At 41.1% G+C, this 25,188-nt stretch overlaps 1 protein-coding gene across 12 annotated transcripts in view; it reads right to left on the bottom strand.

The window, feature by feature from the left end:
* The window catches only part of ZNF236 (zinc finger protein 236), a 171,845-nt gene that overhangs the window by 101,394 nt on the left and 45,263 nt on the right, over positions 1–25,188 (bottom strand). For 8 of the 12 annotated variants that reach the window (XR_006288620.1, XM_043539993.1, XM_037892968.2 and 5 more), the window contains 3 exons: positions 24,280–24,426; positions 6,475–6,546; positions 1,153–1,356 (listed from right to left, as the gene is read on the bottom strand). Coding sequence is in view for 10 of the 12 variants with exons in the window: in XM_043539993.1 (XP_043395928.1) it covers positions 1,153–1,356; positions 6,475–6,546; positions 24,280–24,426 (423 nt within the window). In the remaining 2 variants the exon portion in view is untranslated. Of the gene's footprint in view, positions 1–1,152; positions 1,357–6,474; positions 6,547–8,624; positions 8,664–24,279; positions 24,427–25,188 lie in introns of those variants that run through there. The other 4 variants (XR_006288621.1, XM_037892970.2, XM_037892977.2 and 1 more) reach the window with 3 other exon arrangements.

The following is a 25,188-nucleotide window of genomic DNA, read 5'->3' as shown; positions in this document are numbered from 1 at the left end:
AAATTCTCATTTTTATCAGTTACTTCTAATTTAAAAAAACAATAAGAACTAGATTTTTTTTTTTAAATTGTATTCCATTAAAGTTGGAGAGATGATATGTTAAATTGTACTACAAAAATACAGACCTATACATCCAATAACTGGAAAAACTAATCTCAAAGCAGAACAATTTCTTCTCTTTTGGTGGGGAGAGGGTAGTTAGGATTCATAGAATAAGGGTATGTTTACACTACAAATGCTAGCCCATCAATCTAGTGGTGTCTACACTGAGGCTTAGGTCAGCTTAGTTACATCACTCAGGGCTCTAAAATTTTTCACAGCCCTGAGCGCTATAATTAACCTGACCTAACTTTGTAGTGTAGATAGCCCTTAGGCTTTGATCCTATTTCATTGTACCCACAGAAAACCCCACTGACCTGATAGGGCTCTGCTCAGGGATAACAGCGCATTGCAGAATTAAGGCCTGAATGTTTCAAAAAGGGGTTCAGATGAATACTGTGGTTGGCTGGTGCTCAAGAGAAGAGACACTAATACATAAATCGTGCGCAACCTTTTCAGCTTGAAGACTGAACAGATCTGAAAAAGATCAAGGGGCCACGACCACTATTTAAGATGAATGTTTTCTATCCTGTTCTGTTCCCTTTCTTCCAGCTGAGCCCCGGAAGCTACAAAATAAGCATTAAGAGGCAATTGGAAAGCAATGGGTTTGAGAGAGGGTTGATCCAAATAGTCCAGCTTAAACATCACAGGGTGCAGCTCAGGGAACAAATTCTCAATTCATAATCAAATAGAAAATTTCTTAACATGCTCATCCTGGATGGCCTCAATTTAGGTCCTTGAATGCCACAAGTAGTCCATGGACCACAGAAAAACAAAACAAAAAAAAGGACAACCTTAATTTTAAAAAATATTTAGTGTCATTCACTTTCAACTAGTATTTATTGCATTCCAATCTGATCGCATAATGGAGCCAAAGAAACATCTTGCTGCACTCTGCACTTTCATTATTTCAATTTTTCCTGTTAGGCAAAGAAGTCAATTCAGGCATACAGACACCTTATTGTTGTAATCAACTTCTGATTTCACTAGAAAGATAAGATAATTACAAAGACACTGTTGAAAGACACTACTTATTATGTAAATACGCCCTACCTGCAAAATGTCTCGATTGAGTCCCACTGCAATATTGAGTTGCTGGCCAGGTTGCTGGGGCTGGTTATTTTCTACTGGACCTGGCTCTGACAGCTCAAGGAGCTGCTGGATGACATCTGTTACAGCCTGTTGCCCTTGTTGACCTGCAGCTGAAGTTACTTGGTTTTCTGTCTGTTGAAGAAGTGGAGACCGAAAATGTGTGGCCTGAAATATACAGCAGTATATGTGTAAAGGAAAATGAAAGAGATAAGTATAAAGAAAGTTTGACTTACCAGTCTATTTTCTTTATCTGAAATATGTCTGCTAATTGTCCATTGTGGGGATGTCCTCTCATGTAAGACTGGGGGGTTTACAGAGCTGTCATTCAAGGACTGCTGTTCCACTAAAGGACTGCTCCTCTAGTCTCCTTCCAGAAGGAGTTTTTCCCAAGCTTACAGTTGTAAGCTTACAGCTTGAATTAAGTTTATGATAAAATATTGGCCCCTCACCCATTCTCACAGCTTGGGGACCTATTTTGAATGATTGAATTTTGCAGGTAAGGGTACACAAAAAAATAAATGTAATCACAAAAAATACTTCAAAAAGCTTTTATTTTTTATCAGAAATACTTAAGTATATTAGTAAACTGTCTAGCATATTTAATAAAAGTAGTGATGCCTCAGTGATACACAGTTTCAGAGTTAAACTCAACTGTTAAGCCTTTGTGAAACAGACTATTGTATATATGTGTGAATTGGTAATACAGTCCACAAATTATATAAAATAAACTCTCTGTGAATAAGTGTAACATCATATTGGTAGACCTATAGCTGAGAAAGAAAGTCAACAGTGGCCATCCAGGATTTCCCTTTTCCCCTTGAAACCATGTACAGGGCTGGAAGACCTGGGACAGCCAACCCTGATTACTAAGAAGCCACATTTGGGAGAAATCAGGAGATTTCCCTATAAAGATCAGCAGGAAGCTGCAAGAAGGGGGGAATGCTCAGGGATCAGAGACTGCTAGGAGTGAGCAGGCTCCAGAAGAAAGTCCCAGGAGTTAGGACTGAGAGTCCAGCCACATAGGGCCTGGAGTGGTCTACCAAAGTATGGAAGCAAAACCTTCATTCTGTATGGACTTTGTTTTGGAATCTTGATTTTTCTTTGAAGTTTTATTTAGGTTAATATGTTCAGTCCCCAAGGAGAGGTATTTCTGACCAAGGAAAAACCTTGGTGATGTTTTATTTCAACAGTCCAAGAGGGGAAATTGGAGGCTCTCCGCCTGCAGTCTGCCCACAAGACTGCCTTATATTACAGGCCTCCTTAATCAATCCCTCATTGTAGGAAAGTGGCCAACAAAGGTGAGCCATCTGGTCCCATCTCTACCACTTTTTTTCAAACAACTTTTATTGTATTGTATAGAGTAAGTTATTACTTCTAATAAAATTACTTCATACTTAGGGTGCTTTGCAGATTTCCAGTGTCCCTGTCATCTGCTTTAAGCAGGAGACCACCTTTTATCACTTCCTGTTGACAGATAGTGCTCTTCCATTTATCTGACACTTTGCTATTCAGGAGAAGCTAACAATTATTTTACTTGGCTCTCAGTTTTACGTCTCAGTCACTATAGTTGAGACACTATATCTTCTGCCAGCAAGCCATCTGCAGTGTTTGTTTGTTTTAAGAGAGTACCTGGGGGCACCTGCCACAAAGAAAAATAATATAGACATGATCCGAAAGACAATTTTATAGATTTATCCTTACTGGGGATCAATTCTTCAGCTCTTTGAAGAAATATTTTGGTCTAAATGAACAACAGGCACAGAGTACTGATTGCTTTCTTCTTAAAAGCCTCCCTCACTTTATATGCCAAGTCCCTTGGAAAATCTCCTTCAATAACAATTACAAGGTTGTTAATTTAAAAACAAAAACAAAAAAAAATAGTGATACTACAGCAACATTCTTCAGACAAGTCAGGTTTATCTTTTTGATTTTGTTTTAATCTACAATCTTCTGCCTTTATATGAGGAAATTCATCCTCCTTGAAATAACCTGTTCCAGGCTGGAAAGTAATAGACCATAAAACGTCTTCTCTGAACTATAAAGGTAATGCCTCCTTCAGTTTCTTCACTTCTTTGATTCAACCTCTTTTTACTCCAAAAATTTAAATAACTTTTGAATGACAAAGTACAATGATGAAAATAATTTTTGTTCTAGTCTAAAAATCAAACTTCTCCACCCATCTTGGCTCGCTCCCTTTTTCTTTTCTCTTCATCCTTAGAAAGAAGGATGAAGAAGAAATCCAAGGACTCATTCTTCAGCTAATTTTATTTTTCCTTTTTAGAACCTGGAATAAAACAAACAGGGTGGCTAGCCTTATTCTTTCCACTTAACTTGAAAACCACTCAAATATACACTTACTCAGAGAGCTTTTCTTTTATTTCCTTAACAATAAAAAGGATACTGCAACATACATTCGCTGGCCATGCAGTTCTGTTCTTGAGCATACACAGACTAATATTCACTTCTGTTCCTCAAGCAATGAGAAACCACCTTATCGCTTCAGGGTGCACTAAGTAGAGTCCTGTCTGCATACTACCAAAGTTGCTTTAGGACGAATTTCACTTAGTCTTTGACTGTAATTTTGTTTTCCATTTTGAAAAGCTATTCCTCCACAGCTCTTTCCATAGCTGAAACACTCTCTTGCAGACCTGATAGGGTAAAGACCTTGCCTTCACATTTTGTGATGATTCCAAATAATTAGGATAAAAAAAAATTGTTTCACCTTGCAGTTCCCTCCTTGGAATTGGATGAATAGTTCTGAATCAACATTAAAAAAAGTGAGCTGACACTCACAAGAATAGATATTTGTCACCCTGTACACACACACACACACAAAGTGTTTATCTTTGTTCATCTTATTGAGGACCAGGGTGGCACGATCTCTGCTCAGATCTCAATTTGACAGAAACTCTGTCTAAACAGATTAACAATAATACATATATTCTTCATTTTGTACTTACTGCTGTTAGACCACAGAAAACAATTTTATATACGGAGGTGCAACAACTTCAGAAATAGTACTTTCTGGGAGCAGAATGTAGCAGAGGTCCTTAGAGGAGCAAGCAGTCCTAGTTTGACAGCTCTATAAGCTGCCCATTCTTCAGCAAGAGGAGGACAACCCTTCATTGAAGGGCTGGCTGAACATAATATTAAGGGGAAAACAATCGATTAGACAATTTAGACAGCATGTGTGTGCATCTGCACTTACACATTAGACTAGGTGTTATGTATGTTTGTATATGTTCACACATAGGTCATAATGTTTCAATGAAACCACAGAAAAGTTTTAGTTACCATTTCCATAATGTTCCCCCATTATATTTGTAAAAGTGCCAAAGATTTCCTTCCAGGCTGTAACTTTGAATGCTTATCATGTAGCCAACTTATAATACAGCACAAAGAGCCAAATGTTTTATTACTATTCCATAATAAAGAGGTCTGCCATCCAGTCCTTTTAAAAATAAGAAAGCATGGTATTGTTTAGCTTTTTAAAAAAAAAAACAAACACACACGCTTTTACTCTTTCCTATCATAAAAATAGTAAAGAACTGTATTTGTCAGACCCGTAATCAACAAGGGTTTGTACCATTTACAAAAAAAAAAAGTGCATTTTAGTGAAAGCAAAATATTTACAAAAGTTTTCACACTTAAGAGCCTAAGAGACTTAATACCCAATTTTGAGAGGTGCAACCCACTGACTTCAGATTTGAGTTGTAGGCAATAACATATGAAAATCTGATGTTTTTACCAAGAGCAAATGCATATAGCAATGGGAATGCTAATCAGGTGACTATGTGGCTGAAATACCTGCCCTCATCAACTGTTCTGGGGATGAAGTCCTGAGGGGGAAAAAAAAAAGTACAGTAGACTAAAGTTTCCCCCTCAATCTCTACCACTCAATCTTTGCTAGCCACCTGCTCACTGCTGATTCTGCTCTGGTTGCTGAGTTACTAAATAGCGGACTCCTTTCTCTGAACACCTGCTTCTTTCTGGAGCCCCACTCAACATCTCTGTTATAATGAGGAAGCAGCAAAGGCTAGAAGTAATGTAAATTCAGACCACCAGGGTGCTCACTGACTGCTTAATCACCAGCTGCATAAGAACTGGTTTCGCCTATCCATTAATGATAAGAGGGGAAAAACGGGTGACCAATTAAGAACATAAGAATGGCCACACTGAGTCAGACAAAAGGTCCATCTAGCCCAGTATCCTGTCTTCTACAGTGGCCAATGCCAGGCTCCCCAGAGGGAATTAACAGAACAGGTAATCTTCATGTAATCCATTCCCTGTCGCCCATTCCCAGCTTCTGGCGAAGTTTTCCCTTGAGTATTGTTTGAAAGCTTTTGAATAATCTGGCATATACATACATGACAACTGCATCTTATTCATATTAAGCCCTTGTCTTTCTTAAGCACCAAGCCGTCATGCAAAATATACAAGGAATGCCACTTGCAAACCTAATGGACTATGTATACTGTATTCCAAAGCATTCTAGCTAAAATATCCTTCGTAAGAAAGTATTTTTGAGTCCTAATTTTATTTCTTCTCTATAACAATACCTTTCTCCTCTCAGGTAATCTACTTATTTTTGATTATTTATAAGTTCCCCACTTTCCACCAAACAAAGGTAGTTGAGCTTGTAGAGACTGATTCAACAAAACAAGTTGAAATCTTCCAAAGAAAGCAATATATTTTAAAAGACAACTGCCTTTTATGAAGGTCAGGGATGGGGGTTTTAATTATAAAATGATATATTAAAAAAGCATTTCAAAGTACACCGTCTGCCACCAGCTCTTATGCTGGTGCTTCCTAGAGAGTCCTGGGAACGCAGCCTTGAAGTTCTCTTCCACAGTTCCTGCATTGCATGAGTCCTCCCTAATGGATGCACTCCCTAATGCTTTTAGAACCCTTTTATGGTACACTAGTCATCTTACCCACCATACAGGGACTGGAATGGGAGTATCTGACGTGTTTTCCAAGAGTTTTTGCATGGAGTTATGCAGTTATCAGGAAATGTTTGCAGTTATCAGGAAATGTTTATGAATTGACTTGTTATACTCCGAATTAACCGTTTACAAGAATTAACAGATTTTCATTCACAAATTGGGCACAGCATTATATAAGGCCCTTTAATCAAATATCAATCCACCTTCCAGAGGACTGTGTTTGTTAATACATAATATTAATAAATGTTTGCAAAGTTCTGAGAGCTGCAATTCCCCTTTTAACATGCCTGCCATCTCAGTACTGACACAAGTAAATTAAGAAAATCTCTATACTTACATTCTTCCATTTATTATCAACAGGTTGCATCAGGTTAGCAGGAGACGTCATTAGAGGCTGGGCCACAGGATCCTACAAACAGAAGAATGGCAAAGACAGTAAGCTACTGTATTAAATGAAAAAAAACCCATAACTTTATATTAAAGTGTAAAACTTACAAATTAGCTTTCAATAACATCAAAACCACAGTTAGAGTAAAAGAGACACTTTAGGAGTTGGATAGATTTCCAGGGTTCTCTTCATAATGCATATACACATTAACTTAGGGGTTCTCACAACAAATTTTTTGGTGGCCTCAGAGTGCAGCCACCAACTCTTGCTGGTGGCCACTCAGAGAATTTTTCCTGAAGTACTTAATTCACTTTAAGAAAAAACAAATAAATATGCAAATATACATGTCCATTGCAATTTATTCGTGTAGCGCTAAGTTCCCTCTAAGCAGTGCATCTGGGCAACTTCCCAGCAGGCTATCAAATGCTGCACACTTCAGGTGTCCCTCCCCCCACTGCCGTGCTGCTTCTGCCCTCTGCCTTGAAGCTGCTCCCGGGAGCCTCCTGCTTGCTGCGCAGGAGGGGGAGGGGGCACTGATGTCAGGGTGTCCTCCTCTGCCCACTCCTGTACCCCATCTCCACAGAGCAGGGGGAGGGGGAAGCTTGCTGGCAGCTGCTGCTGTGTCTGAACATGCCAATCTACTTAAAAGGGCAGGTCTCTCTGAGAGCAGGTCTACATTACGGGGCTAAGTCAACCTAAATTACGCAACTCCAGCTATGTGACTAATGTAGCCGGAGTCAACATACTTTAAGGTCAACTTATTGCGGTGTCTACACCGCCCTAGGTTGACGGGAGAAACTCTCCCGTTGACTTACCTTATGCTTCTCGTTCCAGTGGAGTACCGGAGAGCGATCAGCAGTCAATGTAGCGGGTCTTCACTAGACCCGCTAAATCAACCGCCAGTGGATCCATCGCTGCAGCGTTGATCCACAGTAAGTAGAGACAAGGCCCCCCCCCCCCCAACACACAGAGTCTTTCACAGTCACCTCCCAACACATTGTATTACTGTTGTTACTTCTTCCAATGTCTGTTATTTTAGTTTTTTGACTGGTCTATGCATTTCATAATCTTTATTCCTCTCTTACGCTTAAATTTAATTCTTTGAGTAGTGAGTTCTAAAATGCCTAACTCGTCCTGGCTGTAGTAATTATCCTTATGGTAATTTTTGAAAAACATATATCTAGGTTTTTGGTTTCTGCTGGTGGCACAATCCGCACATTATCTCAATATGGGGCACGTAACAAAATTCTTTCTGCACATGGATGGAAAAAATTAGAGGGAACACTGATATAGGGTTGTTGGGTTTTTTTGCAGACTCAATAATAAAAATAATGTACAGTTGCCTCTATTCTTTACTGGACCTAAACAGAATAAAAACAAATAAGGTGCTTTTCACGTTCTTGTCTTTTGCTGTTGTAGTTTCTTTTCCTTTTTTGGTTGCTTCTTTTTTTAAAGACTTACTAGCTAGCAAGTCTGCTTCTTTGAAAAGTGATATTTGTACATTTGTTAATATCATTTTTCACAGCAGCAGACTTGCTAGCTAGCTGGGAGGTAGCAAAAAGTGATATTAATAAACCATACAAATATCACTCTTCACAACAGACTTACTCAGCCATGGCAAGCCGGAGGACAAATTAAGCCGCGGATGAGCCGATCAGTGGGGAGGCAACAGGGGCCAAAGGTGATGGCGGTGGGTTGGTGAGCCTCTGGCCAGTACCCACTGTCATGCAGCTGGACGCCAGAGCCGGAACCCAAAGCTTGGTGGCTGGCACCACGCAACCAGGATCGGAGAACATGGCTGAAACCCGAGGTTGGAGAATGCAGCAGGGGCCAGGGGCAATTGGAAGGGGGTGGTTAGCCCACTTCCGCCACCACTTGGCTGCTGGGGCTGGATCTGGTGGCCCCGCAGCCACAGCCTGAAACCTTTCGGCCGAGGGACGGAGCCCGCCACCATGTGGCCATAACCCAGGACCAGAGGTAGCAGTGGGGGCCAGGGGTGGGGTTAAGCCAGGGGACAGAGCCAGGTGATGGTGCCTGCCACCCCACGGCTGAAGCCGGAAACCCAAGTCCCACTGCACCCGGCAAGGTGGTGAACTCACATCGGCTGCCTTCTCCTCTAGCATCTGTGGCTCCAGAGAAGGGCAGGGTGCGAGAGGTGATACTGCTTTGTCCCCTCCCCCGCACCCCCCATCACCACCCAGGCAGCTGTGGACACACGAAAAGAGAAACACTGTCCTAATATATGCCTTCCAGTAACCAGACAGTTACATTTAGTATCAAAGCAAGCTTCTTGGGTAGGATGTGTGTACAGATTTTTTTGTTTACTTGTTTGTTTTACTATTAATTAGCATTACCATTGTGCCTAGATGCCCCAGTCAAGGAGCAGAACCCGACTGTGCGAGGCACTGTGACAAACAAAGAACAAAAAATGGTCCCTGCCCCAAAGAGCTTATAATCCAAGTATAAGACAAGAGACAACAGATGGATACTGACAGACAGTCCAAGGAATTAGAGAGATATGGGATATATAGAGAGAGAGAGAGAGAGAGAGAGAGAGAGAGAAAGAGAGAGAGAATATCAACTCCTATCCCCAAATAGATACAAGTGAACTTAATAGTTGCAGAGAAAAATATGCTTTTCAAACAGTATTCACGCTTTTTAAAACAGAAAAGTAAATCCCTTGACCTTACAGTAATAATGCTATAACTTGTATAAACAAAAAAGCCATTTGGCTGCCTTTATTGTTATCTGAGCAATTCCTCCCACAAACTGCTTTCTAACATTCTGTTTCTATCCCAACATTGCCCCCAAAGCATGCTAAGCTCTATATATCCAACTGGATTGAGACAAAATATAAGTCTCATTTGCTATGGTCGTTTTTAGAACCAAGCAACTATTACTAGGTTTGGTTTTTCCCAAATCCTTGGAATTCAAAATGCACCAAGGTCAGCAAACCTTGGCAAAAAAAAAATGGGGGTGTTATGTGACCTTTGGCTTCAGCCCCACGGGGCACGTCTACTGGGGCTCATGGCTTCAGCCTCACTCCTGTTGAAGCCCCAAGATCCAACAGGCGCCTCCCATGGGGCTGAAGCCCCGAGTCCCAGCAGGCGCACTCCAGCTCTCGAACTTCTGAGGATTGTCATATGTGGCTCGGAGGGTCAGTAAGTTTGGACACCCCGCTCTAGTGGTTCTTTCTGAAGGAGAAAATCCTTAATTTTGATATCTTGAAATACTTGTTCAGGTTTGTGAAGTCCAGAAAGAGTCTTAAACCAACAACCTTCGTGGGGGATAAAGAAATACCAGGAATTCTTTGCTATCAATAGATTAGGAAGACAGCTTTTATGGATTCCCTTGATAGCAGAGAGTCCGCCTTCTATAGCAAGACATTCTCATGAAATGAGTCTTTAAGGAGAGAGGGAGCGAGGAAGGAAGTGAGAGCTAGGACCTGGTGCAGAAGTGGTTGGATAATGCTGCCTGCTTCTTGTTTACAGTGCCACCTGCAAGTGAGAACAGGCGTTTGCATGGCACTGTTGTAGCAAGATATTTACGTGCCAGATGCACTAAAAATTCATATGTCCCTCCATGCTTCAACCACCATTCCAGAGGACATATGTCTATGCTGATGATCATAGAATCATAGGACTGGAAGGAACCTTGAGAGGTCATTCTAGTTCAATCCACTGCACTCATGGCAGGACTAACTAATAAATAGATCATGGGTTCTGCTCAATAACAATCCAAAGCGGTGCAGACAGAGCATGTTCATTTTCAACCTCGGAGTCAGATGCCACCAGCAGAAGGTTGATTTTCCTTTTTGGTGGTTTGGGTTCTGTAGTTTCCCCACCAGAGTATTGCTCTTTTAAGATTCTGAAAGCATGCTCCCCACTGCATCCCTCTCAGATTTTGGAAGGCACTTCAGATTCTTAAACTCTGAGTTTAGTGCTATAGCTATCCTAACGGTTAACTTTTTAAACAATATTTACATCCCTAATCTGCAGTGAAAGTGTTCTTAAAACAAACAACATGTGCAAGGTCATCATCCAAGACTGCTATAACATAAAATATATGGCAGAATTTGCATAACACAGAACAGGAGACATACAATTCTCCCCCCAGGAGTTCAGTCTCAAATTTAATTAATGCTTTTTTTTTTGTTTTTCTTTTTTTTAAACACGCTTCATCAGCATGCCCTCTGGACTGGTGGTCAAAGCATGAAGGGAGGGGAGGGATAGCTCAGTGGTTTGAGCATTGGCCTGCTAACCCCAGAGTTGTGAGTTCAATCCTTGAGGGGGCCATTTAGGGATCTGGGGCAAAAATTGGGGATTGGTCCTGCTTTGAGCAGGGGGTTGGACTAGATGACCTCCTGAGGTCTCTTCCAACCCTGATATTCTATGATTCTATGACATAATGTTTAGCATATCTGGCAGGTAAATACCTTGCAATGTCTACTACAAAAGCACCATGCAAACGCCGGTTCTCAGTTTCAGGGGACACTGAAAGTAAGAAGTGGACAGCATTATCCCCCGTAAATGTAAACAAACTTGTTTGTCTTAGCAACTGGATGAACAAGAAGTAGAACTGAGTGGACTCAGAGGCTCTAAAGTTTTATACTGTTTTACTTTTGAATGTGGTTATTTTTTGTACATAATTCTACATTTGTAAGTTCAACTTTCATGATAAAGAGAGTTGCACAACAGCACTTGTATTAGGTGAATTGAAAAATACTATTTCTTTTGTATTTCACAGTGCAAATATTTGAATCAAAAATAAACATAAAGTGAGCAGTGTACACTTTGTATTCTGTGTTGTAACTGAAATCAATATATTTGAAAATGCAGAAAAACATCCAAAAAAATTTAATAAATTTCAGTTGGTATTCTATTGTTTAACAGCGCAATTACAATTGCAATTAATCGTGATTAATTTTTTTTAGTTAATCGTATGAGTTAACTGATAGACCCTAGTCTATTCTACTTCAGGTGACTCCCAAGCAGTTAACTATGGAGAAGCGTTCAGAATCTATCAGAAAAGTGACTGCAGAATAGCCCTCCCAAAGTCAGCATCATCCCTGGGGCCGATGAAATGGCATAGGCTTGGTAAATATGTGAATAGGAGTCTAGGCTCTACATATATCTGTCAACACAATGTTGTTTAAGAAGGCCACGGACGCTACTTGTACCCTAGTGGGATGTGCAGTTTTCTTGAAAGGCAGTGCTGATTTTACAATAACAATATGTCGAAATGCAGAAGGTGATCAATCTAGAAATATGCTATGATGTAACCACCATTCTGTTCACGCAGAAAACAAATAATTGCAGTGAAGATCTAAACGGTTTTGTCCTGTCCAAATAAAAGGCAAGAGCACAGCAGGCATCCAGGGAATGAAGTTTTATCTCATCCTTGTGAGAATGTGGTTTAGGAAAAAAGGTAGGTAAAAAGATGATGGTTGAGATGGAAATCAGTAACCAGAGAGAAACTTAGCAATCTTATCTTTGTATATAAAAAATAATCATATATAGGGAGGGAATGCCATTAATGCTAGCAGTTTTCCAACCCTCCTAAGTGGAAGTAACTGCCACTAGAAAAGCAACCTTAGTCAATAAATACCAGAGAGGATAAAAAGCCATTAGTTCAAACTTAGGAGCCATTAACATGGACAATACTAAGTTCAAATCCCACAGGGAAAATTGTCTCTCTAAAAAGAAAAAAAAAAAGTCTAGATATTCCTTTTGAAAAATCTTACTGATATAGGATTTGAAAACATCCGATGGCCACGCACAAGAGGATAAAAAGCTGAAATTGCAGCGAGGTGTACTGTTAGGTAGCTGAGACAAAGATCTGACTCATTCAGATGTAGTAAATACTCCAGAACATTCTGAATCCTTGCCTGGGCAGGAAAAACATTCCTCTTGCTCAGCGACAGACTTTCCTATTTGTGCAGGTAAGTGACTCAGGTGGACAATTTTCTACTATTTAGTAAAATATTCTGCACTGCTAGTGAATAGTCTTTCTCTCCATTGAGAATTACCCTGGGCATCAAGGGTATAAGGAGGAAAAGCACAGAGCAGACCCACACTCCGTAACAACAGAAACGGATCTGTGAGCAAACCTAGACTTTATCCCGTTCTGCTGCAGAAACAATGGCATTCCCTGTTCCACTTCATAGTGAATAGGCCCACAGTTAGCATACCCCAAGTTTGAAAAAATGTTCATAGTGCGTCAATCTTCAGTGACCATTCGTGATCTCTGCTCAAGGATCTGCTGAGGTGATCTGCCAGAGACTTCTGGAACCCTGATGTTCTGAGTTATATTTCATTTTAGGGCTGTCAAGCGATTAAAAAAAATTAATCATGATTAAAAAAAAATAACTGCGCTGTTGAACAATAATAGAATACCATTTATTTAAATATTTTTGGATGTTTTCTACATTTTACAAATATATTGATTTCAATTACAACACAGAATACAAAGTGTATAGTGCTCATTTTATATTTATTTTTGATTACAAATATTTGCACTGTAAAAAGAAATAGTATTTTTCAATTCACCTAATACGAGTACTGTAGTGCAACCTCTTTATCGTGAAAGTTGAACTCTCAAATGTAGAATTATGTATGAAAAATAACTGCATTCAAAAATAAAACAACGTAAAACTTTAGCGCCTATAAGTCCACTCAGTCCTTCTTCTTGTTCAGCCAATCACTCAGACAAACAAGTTGTTCACATTTGCAAGAGATAATGCTGCCTTCTTCTTATTTACAGTGTCACCTGAAAGTGAGAACAGGCATTCGCATGGCACTGTTTTAGCCTGCATCGCAAGATATTTACCTGCCAGATGCGCTAAAAATTCATATGTCTCTTTATGCTTCAACCACGCAGAGGACATGCGTCCATGCTAATGATGGGTTCTGCTCGATAACAATCCATAGCAGTGTGGACCGACATATGTTCATTTTCATCATCTGAGCCAGATGATACCAGCAGAAGGTTGATTTTCTTTTGTGGTGGTTTGTGTTCTGTAGTTTCTGCATTGGAGTGTTGCTCTTTTAAGACTTCTGATTCAAACCTCATCCCTCTCAGATTTTGGAAGGCACTTCAGATTCTTAAACCTTGGGTCAAGCACTGTAGCTATCTTTAGAAATCTCATATTGGTACCTTCTTTATGTTTTGTCAAATCTGCAGAAAAAGTGTTCTTAAAATGCACAGCATGTGCTGGGTCATCATCCAAGACTGCTATAACATGAAATATATGGCAGAATTTGCGTAACACAGAACAGGAGACATACAATTCTCCCCCCTCAAGAAGTTCAGTCTCAAATTTAATTAACACATTTTTTATTTTTGTAAACAAGCATCATCAGCATGGAAGCATGTCCTCTGGAATTGTGGCCGAAGCATGAAGGGGCATATGAATGGTTAGCATATCTGGCATGTAAATACCGTGCAATGCTGGCTACAAAAGCGCCACATGAATGCCCATTCTCACTTGCAGGTGACACTGTAAATAAGAAGTAGGCAGTATTATCTCCCATAAAAGTAAACAAATTTGTTTGTTTTAGAAATTGGCTGAACAAGAAGTAGGACTGACTGGACTTGTAGGCTCTAAAGTTTTATATTGTTTTGTTTTTAAGTGCAGTTCCGTAACCAAAAATAAAAAAATAAAAATCTACATTTGTAAGTTGCACTTTCACGATAAAGAAATTGCATTACAGTACTTGTATGAGGTGAATTGAAAAGTACTATTTCTTTTATCATTTTTACTGTGCAAATATTTGTAATAAAATATAATATAAAGCGAGCACTGTACACTTTGTATTCTGTGTTGTAATTTAAATCAAATAATTGAAAATGTAGAAAAACTTCCAAAATATTTAAAAAATTTAAATTGGTATTCTATTGTTTAACAGCGCGAGTAAAACTGCAATTAATCGCGATTAAATTTTTTTTAGTTAATCGCATAAGTTAACTGCGATTAACGGACAGCCCTATTTCATTTCGAATGCAAAAATTCCAGAAAGGCTGGCTGTTACGAGGCTGTCAAGCTGATCTGCCCTGTCAGCTGATCTGTCAAGCTGATCCTCTCCACCCAGCCCCTCAGGTAAACTATTGCTGTCATATTGTCTATATGTATTTGAACATACTTGCCCTTTCTCTGGTGGAGAAAAACCTGGCAGAAAAACTCTGAAAATTGCCCTCAATTATACAACATTTGTGTGGGGGGTTTGTTTGCCCACAGACCTTGAGCTTGCAAGGGACACAGATGTGCACCCCAGCCCAAGGAAGATGTGTCCATGACCAGAGTCAGAGTAGGAAGGGAAGAGGAGGAGACAAAGAAACATTGAACTGGACTCTCCACCACTTCAAGGAAGATGGCACACTTGCAGGTCTGTGAATCAATGTGTCCAGAGGATGAGTTAATGGACAGTAGATGAATTTTAACCAGCCTTAAAGACATCTCAGGTATAGTTTGGCACGCTGAGTCACCTACATGCAAGAGGCCACATGTCCTAAAAGTTGCATCCAGTTTCTCATCATTGTTTGTAGATAAGCTTGGAGGAAACTGCGTAATTCCAGGATCACTGGAAACCTGACCTGAGGAAGGTATGGCATTGTTGAGGTTGAATCTAGCAATGGTTCGATAAACTCAATTCTCTGCACCGGAAAGAGACTGTATAATCAGGCTCAGCTAGTCAAATACAATCTGAATTGCTCTGATGCCTTCTGTTGTTAGGAATGCCACCAAATAAGCCAGTCATCCAGATAGGGGTATACCTCAATAGCGATTCTGTGAAGAAGGGCAGCTACTCCAACCATGCATTTGATAAACACTCTGGGAGCTGATGACAGACCAAAGGGGAGGACAATAAATCTGAGAAACCTGTTCTGGTGTGATGAATGACCACACGAGAGCAGCATACCAATCTTCAGGATTGAGTGATGGGATAAACGACGACAAGGATATCATACAAAACTATCTTTCTTATTTCAGAGTAACAGCCGTGTTAGTCTGTATTCGCAAGAAGAAAAGGAGTACTTGTGGCACCTTAGAGACTAACCAATTTATTTGAGCATAAGCTTTCGTGAGCTACAGCTCACTTCATCGGATGCATACTGTGGAAAATACAGAAAATATTTTTATACACACAAACCATGAAAAAATGGGTGTTTATCACTACAAAAGGTTTTCTCTCCCCCCACCCCACTCTCCTGCTGGTAATAGCTTATCTAAAGTGATCACTCTCCTTACAATGTGTATGATAATCAAGGTGGGCCATTTCCAGCACAAATCCAGGGTTTAACAAGAACGTCTGAGGAACAGTGGGGGGGAAATAATAAACAAGGGGAAATAGGTTACTTTTTATAATGAATCAACCATTCCCAGTCTCTATTCAAGCCTAAGTTAATTGTATCCAATTTGCAAATTAATTCCAATTCAGCAGTCTCTCGTTGGAGTCTGTTTTCAAAGTTTTTTTGTTGAAGGATAGTCACTTTGAGATCAGAAATCGAGTGACCAGAGAGATTGAAGTGTTCTCCGACTGGTTTATGAATGTTATAATTCTTGACATCTGATTTGTGTCCATTTATTTTTTTACGTAGAGACTGTCCAGTTTGCCCAATGTACATAGCAGAGGGGCATTTGTCCTTACCCATAAGCATTTTACATTTGGGGACAATGTATACCTTCAAATCAGCGGCACTGTTATGGGTACCCGCATGGCCCCACAGTATGCCAACATTTTTATGTCTGACTTAGAACAACGCTTCCTCAGCTCTCGTCCCCTAACGCCCCTACTCTACTTGCGCTATATTGATGACATCTTCGTCATCTGAACCCATGGAAAAGAAGCCCTTGAGGAATTCCACCATGATTTCAACAATTTCCATCCCACCATCAACCTCAGCCTGGTCCAGTCCACACAAGAGATCCACTTCCTGGACACTACAGTGCTAATAAACGATGGTCACATAAACACCACCCTATACCGGAAACCTACTGACCACTATTGCTACCTACATGCCTCCAGCTTTCACCCTGACTACACCACACGATCCATTGTCTACAGCCAAGCTCTGCGATATAACTGCATTTGCTCCAACCCCTCAGACAGAGACAAATACCTACAAGATCTCTATCAAGCATTCTTACAACTACAATACCCACTTGCGGAAGTGAAGAAACAGATTGATAGAACCAGAAGAGTTCCCAGAAGTCACCTACTACAGGACAGGCCTAACAAAGAAAATAACAGAACGCCACTAGCCGTCACCTTCAGCCCCCAACTAAAACCCCCTCCAACGCATTATCAAGGATCTACAACCTACCCTGAAGGATGACCCAACACTCTCACAAATCTTGGGAGACAGGCCAGTCCTTGCCTACAGACAGCCCCCCAACCTGAAGCAAATACTCACCAGCAACCACATACCACACAACAGAACCACTAACCCAGGAACCTATCCTTGCAACAAAGCCCGTTGCCAACTGTGCCCACATATCTATTCAGAGGACACCATCACAGGGCCTAATAACATCAGCCACACTATCAAAGGCTCGTTCATCTGCACATCCACCAATGTGATATATGCCATCATGTGCCAGCAATGCCCCTCTGCCATGTACATTGGGCAAACTGGACAGTCTCTACGTAAAAGAATAAATGGACACAAATCAGATGTCAAGAATTATAACATTCATAAACCAGTCGGAGAACACTTCAATCTCTCTGGTCACTCGATTTCTGATCTCAAAGTGACTATCCTTCAACAAAAAAACTTTGAAAACAGACTCCAACGAGAGACTGCTGAATTGGAATTAATTTGCAAATTGGATACAATTAACTTAGGCTTGAATAGAGACTGGGAATGGTTGATTCATTATAAAAAGTAACTTATTTCCCCTTGTTTATTATTTCCCCCCCACTGTTCCTCAGACGTTCTTGTTAAACCCTGGATTTGTGCTGGAAATGGCCCACCTTGATTATCATACACATTGTAAGAAGAGTGATCACTTTAGATAAGCTATTACCAGCAGGAGAGTGGGGTGGGGGGAGAGAAAACCTTTTGTAGTGATAAACACCCATTTTTTCATGGTTTGTGTGTATAAAAATATTTTCTGTATTTTCCACAGTATGCATCCGATGAAGTGAGCTGTAGCTCACGAAAGCTTATGCTCAAATAAATTGGTTAGTCTCTAAGGTGCCACAAGTACTCCTTTTCTTTTATCTTTCTTATGTATTTGTTTAAGTTTTGTAGGTCTAAGATGGGCCTTAGCCAGCATCCCCCCCCCCACACACACACACTTTGATTTCTGTGTAAGGAAAAGCCTCAAATAAAAATATCTCCTCTAATACAGTGAGGAAGAACCACTAACATGAGAAGGAACCTGGTGAGGGACAGGGAAGGGGAAAGGGAAGCAGATCTAGTTCTTTGCTGTAACACGTAGCCCAGTTCCACAGTGCTTAGAACCCATCTGTCGATAGTGATGGCTTTCCAGGCACCTAGGAAATCAGACAGTATGTTTCCAAATGGAGGTGAAGAAGAAAAAGAAGATCCCCGATAATGAATATGTTGCTCTCTGACTGAGCACTGCTTTGACATAGTAGGGTGCTGTTCTAAGGTTGAAACGTGTGCTTCATTCCAGGTAAGTCCAGCTATCTTTGAGGGTAACAGAACTGCCTCTGCAGCTGCTATTGAGGAAACTGATTCCTGGAGAGGGGAGTAGGGATTCACCCTAGAATCTGAGGGTGTGTAACACCTCTCTTCTTTTCCCAGAAAACAGTGAGGAACCCTTAAAGGACAAATGCTCAATAATTTGTTGTTCCTATATAGTTATGCTCAAATATTTCATCCACAAGGAAGAGTGCATCATAACTGAAATCACCACCACTCTCACTACCAAACTCATTGCATCTAGAGCAGCCTGGAGTGACAGTCAAGCCAATAGAAAATCCTTAGTCAGCATAGGCCAGAGTTGTTCTCTGGCATCACCAGAAACCTTATCTCCAAACTTGGCCAAAGTATCTATGTTTCAATAATCATATCTTGCTAGCCAAGACTGATTGGCTATGTGGACAGGAAAGCCTTCTTGAGAGGAAGATGGAGAGATGTTGCCATAGAGAGGTAAAGGAGTTTCAGTAATACACCTGTCTCGGCCATGACAGTGCTGTGAAAATAACCTTCGCCCCTTCCTGTTTGAGCAAGATCTTGAGAATTAGAGGTAGGGGTGGGTAAGCATACAGCAAGACACGGGGTCATGGTGTTATTAAGACATTTCCCAACAAACTGTGACTGCATTCTCCCTTGAAGCAGAAAAAGATGATATTTTGTATTGGTTGCGGTAGCAAAAAGGTCTGCTCCCAGGTTTGGCAGATGCTGTGGAAGACTTTGGGAGGTTTTCAGTAGTATTCTGCACCCCTCTCAGGAGTACAGAAGACTGGAGCCAAGATGCTCTCTGCATAACACTGCAGTAGCTAATGATCTAGAAGTCATGTCAGCTGCAACTGCCCCTCAGAAATGAGGGATTGGAATTACTCTTTTTGGTTCTGTGGCAAGCGTTCAGTAAGTGTGTAAATTGAATTGTTAGAATCATATTTCCCCATCAAGGCCTGGTAATTTGTGACTCAAAATTGAAGAGCCACCGATTAATAGCTTTTCCATCCCAGAAGGTATAATCATTTTGACTTTGTCCAAAGGAGAGGGTCTAGAACGAGCCTGATTATTTCTTTCATTAACTGCATCCACCCCCAGGAAATTAGGCGTGGGATGGGAGAAAAAGTGCTCTATTCCCTTGGCTGGAATGTAGTATTTTTTAACTGTCAGCTTGCAGGGGTTTGCCATAAGGTGCATGCAGTTGATTTCAGTGTCTCTTCAACCAGCAGAGCAATTTTTCCCTGGGGGCTGATATTTAAAATGCCCACCAGGGAACGCGGAGACTCCTGAACAGCTTCTAATGGGATCTGGAAGGATTCCACCAGATGTTTTGTCTTTTCCTGGGAAGTCCTAAAGTCAACAGCATAAGAGAGTGGCAGTGGCATTACCATCTCGTCTGGGGAGGAGGAGTACTTGGCTGATGGAGGCAAGCTTACATCAGTCTGTGGCTCTTGGTCCTCTTGTGCCTCTCTTACTGCCAAGGGAGCATGTGGTGCCAGAGAATGCTTTGTCGGTGCCTGTGCATGATTATACAATGCCAATGGGTGTTAGGGTTTCTTTTTAGCTGGCACCCCGTAAAACCATTTACCAAAGTACTCCCAGGGGTTCCAGTAAGACTACTGGAGTAAGGGAAGGTCCGCAATGGCATTCATAACATCTAGGTCTAGGGCACCTGGAGGGCTCCAGAAGGTTCTCTTCAGTAAATGGACTCATAAGGGTGTGATGGTATGGTACTGAGGGAGAGCTCTGTACCGAGACCTCAAGTCACAAGTATCATCCCCTGGGCTAAAAAGGCGGGGGGGCGGGGGGGGGGGGGTCCCAGGCATCGGTGCCAGTACCGAGGGTTGGACATCTGACAGAGACTCAGGCTGCAGCTGTCAAAACAGTACTAAAGAGGGTGCTCTAGTAGACCACCTTAGCAGGGGAGACACCAGTTCATTCAAAACAAGAAGCTCCTGCGGGAAAAGGAATGTGGAGGGTGGTGGAGGGCAATGATAGCCTATGGTCGGAGACTAAAACAGCGACAGTCAGGAAAATGGATAGGTGCCAAGTGCCAAGGAGATGTTGGTGCATGCAGTACCAAAAAGCCAACAAAGGAGCTTAAACAAGGCAATGGTGCCAGAACATGGGGGAGAAGACCTATGAAAGCTAAGAAGTGCTGGGATAGAAGCCACACTGTGAACAGAACACTTATCTGTACAAGACTTTTTATGGGGTACTGACACCTCCGTTTCCACTTCAGTTGGAGCCTCAGCAATACTCCTTAAGGGACACAATGTCTCCCAAGAATGAGATTTACAGGATGACCTACGCTTCTTGTTTCCCTGATAGATGAAAGAGGCTTCTTCCTTTATGAAGTCTTAGCCTCTGGGGATGCTGTCAGGGTTGAAGCAGTAATTGAAGCAGCATGGGATGTTGAGGCTGATGTACTGGGGAAAGCACATCCCCTGGAGCTAGGGAGTATTACATTAATAGAAGTTTCAACCTAGCCTTTCTGTCCTTCCTAGACCGGTCTTTAAACCGTAAGAGACCCCCAGAAGCTTTTGAACGTACCATGAAATCTTTCTATTTATTTATTATTATTGCTATTGCAGTGTGAAAAATGTTTCTCTGGAGTCTGGACCTTGACCAAGAAATTTGGATCTTGACAAAAAATAATTGACTACCACTGGTGTAAGGTGTTGACCATCCTCCCAAAAAGGTCTTAAATTTTTTTGAAATTGCTTAGAGCCGACATTGCAACCAAACCAATATTCTTATCCAAGGAAGTGGCATCCACTATGTCCCCAGTTGGGTAGTCCTCTGTTTCTTGAGGGCCTCAGCATCCCACACATCAATATACTGGATGCTGAGTGGAGGTAGTGTTTGGTACTGGTGCAGAGAGACAAAGGTCTGGGCTGGGGCAAGGTGAGATGGAAACTGATGGGAAAACTCCTGAAGTCTGATGGTCTATTGGAATATGATTAGACTTCACATGATTAGACTTCAATGCCATGGTGAGAACCTGAAAAGACTCTTGGATATAGGATCACATTTGTCAGGGTCACATAGAACCCTGCATCAAGTCTTTCAAGAAGCCCAATATCTGAGAAGGGCTAAGAAGAGGTTGAAGGATCCCATGTCTTCATGCAGAGAATGGCATAGGGAATTCTCAAAGCCCCCTCGATGGTACTCTGTACCATTCATGCAAAGGTGTGACTCTCTATGGTGGGCTTGGAAGAGGACCAGGGCTTGACAAGGCATGCAGAGAAGAGGCCAGAATTGGTACTGGAGTCTGGTGCTTATGCACAATGACATGGAGGGGGCCTAAAGCACTCTAGGAAAGGAAAACCCTTTGCACATAAGCACCAACATGCTAGGTATGCTGTTCTGGTGCCAATAATAGTAGGAAATGAACTGCAAAGACCAGGCCACAGGGTTTCTGCACCAGGCCAGGTGAGGAAGTGTGGTGGTATTCTTTTTTCTTTTTCAAGGCTCCTCAGAGTCAAAATACTTGCAGTTTTCCTTCCATTTGGAAGAGGATCCTTCAGGGAGCTCAGCCACACTTGAAGAGTCTATGCCAATACCCAAAGGGACAGTTTGGTGCCAGAACAGCCAGGGAAGTCCCCTTGGGAGTAACTCCAGGGGTTGGGACAGGAGTAGGTGGCAAATTAATCACTGGAGTAAAGGTAACCAGGCACTGGGACCTTGTCAGATGCCAATCATGTTTAGTAGCAGAGATCTTGCTCTTGATTGAAGAGATACATCCACTGATTGAGCCCTTGATAGCAGCTGGCACCAAGGCAGCTAACTGCCTCTTAAGCACAGAAGTGGGCCATTCCAGACAAAGTGCAGAATTCAGATTCAAGGGTAGTTTGCGCACCTTCAGGCCTTTGAAGAGCAAGTGGTCTGAAGCCTTAACTGCTGTTCCTGGTGACTCCTGGGGAAAAAACCTCACACATTGTAGACGTGAAGGGGATCACATGCTGCCCAGGCATATTGGGCACCAGACGCGTACATCCAACTCCAGAGCAGATGCTGGGTATGACATGCCCTTTAAAAAAAAAAAAATAATAAAAAAAAAAAATCTATTTTGGGTCCCAATGCCAGAAGATTCCTAAGCACTCTGTGGGAATAAGGGAGTAAGATTTACTCCTTTTTTCCTTCTAATTAACACAGAGTAAACTATTCTATAGTAACTGTATACACTAAAAACTGAGAAAAACATATATAACGAATTGGTCAGCTACCTAAAATTTAGAAGTAGCTTCTAGACATGAATGAGATCACTTCTGTTGTCTGTGATGGCAGAGAAGAAACTAGGGCAGCTGGGAGGGGTTTGCATTCCTATAAACAGACTCAGGCATTTGAACTAAGACGCCTCATGAGGGTGCTCATGCACATACACAATGAAAACTGTTCTGAAAGAGAGTTGCATATGTTCACTTCTAGGAGGTGCAATCCTGTAAGTGGGAATGTACAGAGAGGCTTGTGAAGAAGAGCCCCTCTTATCTGACTCAGCAACAAAAATCTTAGAGAGAGGCTCTCAGAAAATGCAGTTAAGCAGAATGTATCAAATACGAACAACGATATTTGAAAGCAAGTCTCATTCAGTCATTTTCAGCGGTTGTCAAATCACAGAAATGTAGGGTTGGAAGGGACAATAAAAGATTACATAGGCCATCAAGTTATATTGAGGCAGAACCAAATATACCTAGACCATCCCTGACAGACGTTTGTACGACCTGTTCCTAAAACCATACAATGAGGAGGATTCCATAACCGTACTCAGTAACCTATTTAGTATTTAACAATCCTTATAGTTAGAAAGTTTTTCTTGATATCTAACCTAAACCTCCCTTGCTGCAGACTAAGCTGATTACTTCTTGTTCTATCTTCAGCAGACACGGAGAACAACTGATCATCATCCCTTTTGTTACAGCCTTTAACGTATTTGAAGTCTGTTATCAGGTCTCCTGTTAGTCTTCTTTTCTAAAACTAAAACATACCCCCCCCCCTTTTTTTTTTTAAACCTTTGCGCCTTTTATCATTTTTTGTTGCTCTCCTCTGGATTCTCTCTCTCTGTCCATATTTTTCCTGAAGTGTGGTGCCCCAAACTGGACACAATACTTCAGCTGCATCCTCAACACTATCAAGGCGAGTGAGACAACTACCTCCCAGGTCTTATAGTTACAAAAAAAGGCTAATATCATTCTAGAGGTTAATATGTCCAAGATTATTAGCTGTTTTTGTAACTACATCATACCGTTGGATCTTATTCAGTTTGTGGTTCACTAAAACCCCCAGCTCCTTTTCAGCAGTACTACTGCCTAGCCAGTTATTCCCCTTTTTATTTGTGCATTAGATTTTTCCTTCTGAAGTGTAATACTTTGCACTTGTCATTATTGAATTTCATCTTGTTGATTTCAGACCAATTCTCCAATTTGTCAAGCTTCTTTTGAATTCTAATCCAGTTCTCCAAAATGCCTGCAACACCCCCCCAGCTTGGTGTCATTCATAATTTTGTTAAGCATACTCTCCACTTCCTCATCCAAGTCATTAATGGAACTCTTAAATAGTACCAGACCAAGACAGATCACTGAAGCCCACTAGACATGTCCTTCCAGTTTGACAGCAGACCACTGATGACTATTCTTTGAGCCATAACTGATGTCTGTCATAAGAGGAGAACATGATGGTTTTGATTTACAAATGTGTTGCACACCCAGAACTCCAGCTGAAGTTAATGATACTCAGCAAATTTGAAAAAATCAGGCCTGAAAGTTATTGGACCATGAGGTGGAAGGGGTTGCAAAAAGGTAGAGCTGATTTCCCCTATGAAATAAAAGGGAATTCATAAAAGTAAGACATCTTCTGTACTTATATGCTCCATCATTCATCTTTAACACATTTTCCTATTGCATGCACCGACTCTTCATAAACTTGAATTTTCTCACACTATTCTGTACAAACATAGCTACTTCTTTTAAGAACTCAGAAGAAACCCATAAGAAAGATATTAAGAGTTCTAATACCATCTGAAGGAGAATCATATCTATTAAAAATATCCAATTTTATTAAATTCTTAAAGTCACTAGCATAGCATAGAAAGTAAGTTAAGTTTACCGTTGTAACATGAGATGCTTCTGTAGTAGTGCTTGCTGAGTTCTGTGGACCACCCATATGCATCTTGCTGATGTGAGTATTTAAGCTGCCTAAGCTTTTGAAAACACAGCTACATTCTGTACAGTTATAGGTAGGGCCATTCTTCACCTTAAGGAATAAAGAAAATATGTTTTTTCACCAAGATTTTCCAGTTGTAATTTTTTCTTTATTTATGAACACAATAAATATACTATAGTCTTAGCTCATTTAAAAGAAAGTTGTCTATTTCTTCAATGCTATTTACCTCCAGCTAACAGAGCAATTCAGTATCACTCTTTGGACCAAGACCATCATCATTCAGTGACATGACTATCATCTGTTATCATGGGGAGCTTCTGTGGAACTTTAGGGTATCTCTACACAGCAAAGAAAAATCCATGACTGGCACGTACCAGCTGACCTGGGCTCGTAAGGCTTCAGCTGCAGGGCTCTGGGACCCACCCACCCCACAGGGTTTTAGATCTCAGGCTCCAGCCCAAGCCCAGAAGTCTACACAGCAATAAAATAGCCCTGCAGCCCAAGCCCCGTGAGCTCAAGTCAGCTGTTACAGGCCAGCTGTGAGTTTTTCTTTGCTGTGTAGACTTACCCGCAGAGAGTAAATTAATATGGAAAAGAAAAATGCCCTTGCCAGTGGTTTTCCAGCTTTTTTCATCTCCATCTCATCTTTGCATTAAAGCAATATTTATATGGAAACAAAAATCCAATAAGGCAGTTTACAAATAAGAACAAGGTTCCTAATTGAAGAGGATATCCAAGTAATGTACAGATGAAAGACTGAAAGCAACAAAAAGCAAGTGAGTTAGTGGTGATGCTTAGAGAATGCATCTTGTTCATTTGCTTTTTTGTCTTAGGTTTTGTTTTGGAATTTTT

The sequence above is a fragment of the Chelonia mydas genome, chromosome 2, assembly GCF_015237465.2.
Source record: "Chelonia mydas isolate rCheMyd1 chromosome 2, rCheMyd1.pri.v2, whole genome shotgun sequence".
In the NCBI taxonomy this organism is placed as follows: Eukaryota; Metazoa; Chordata; order Testudines; family Cheloniidae; genus Chelonia; species Chelonia mydas.
Note: the sequence above shows the minus strand (reverse complement) of the source record. Positions and strands in the feature narration are given on the sequence as shown.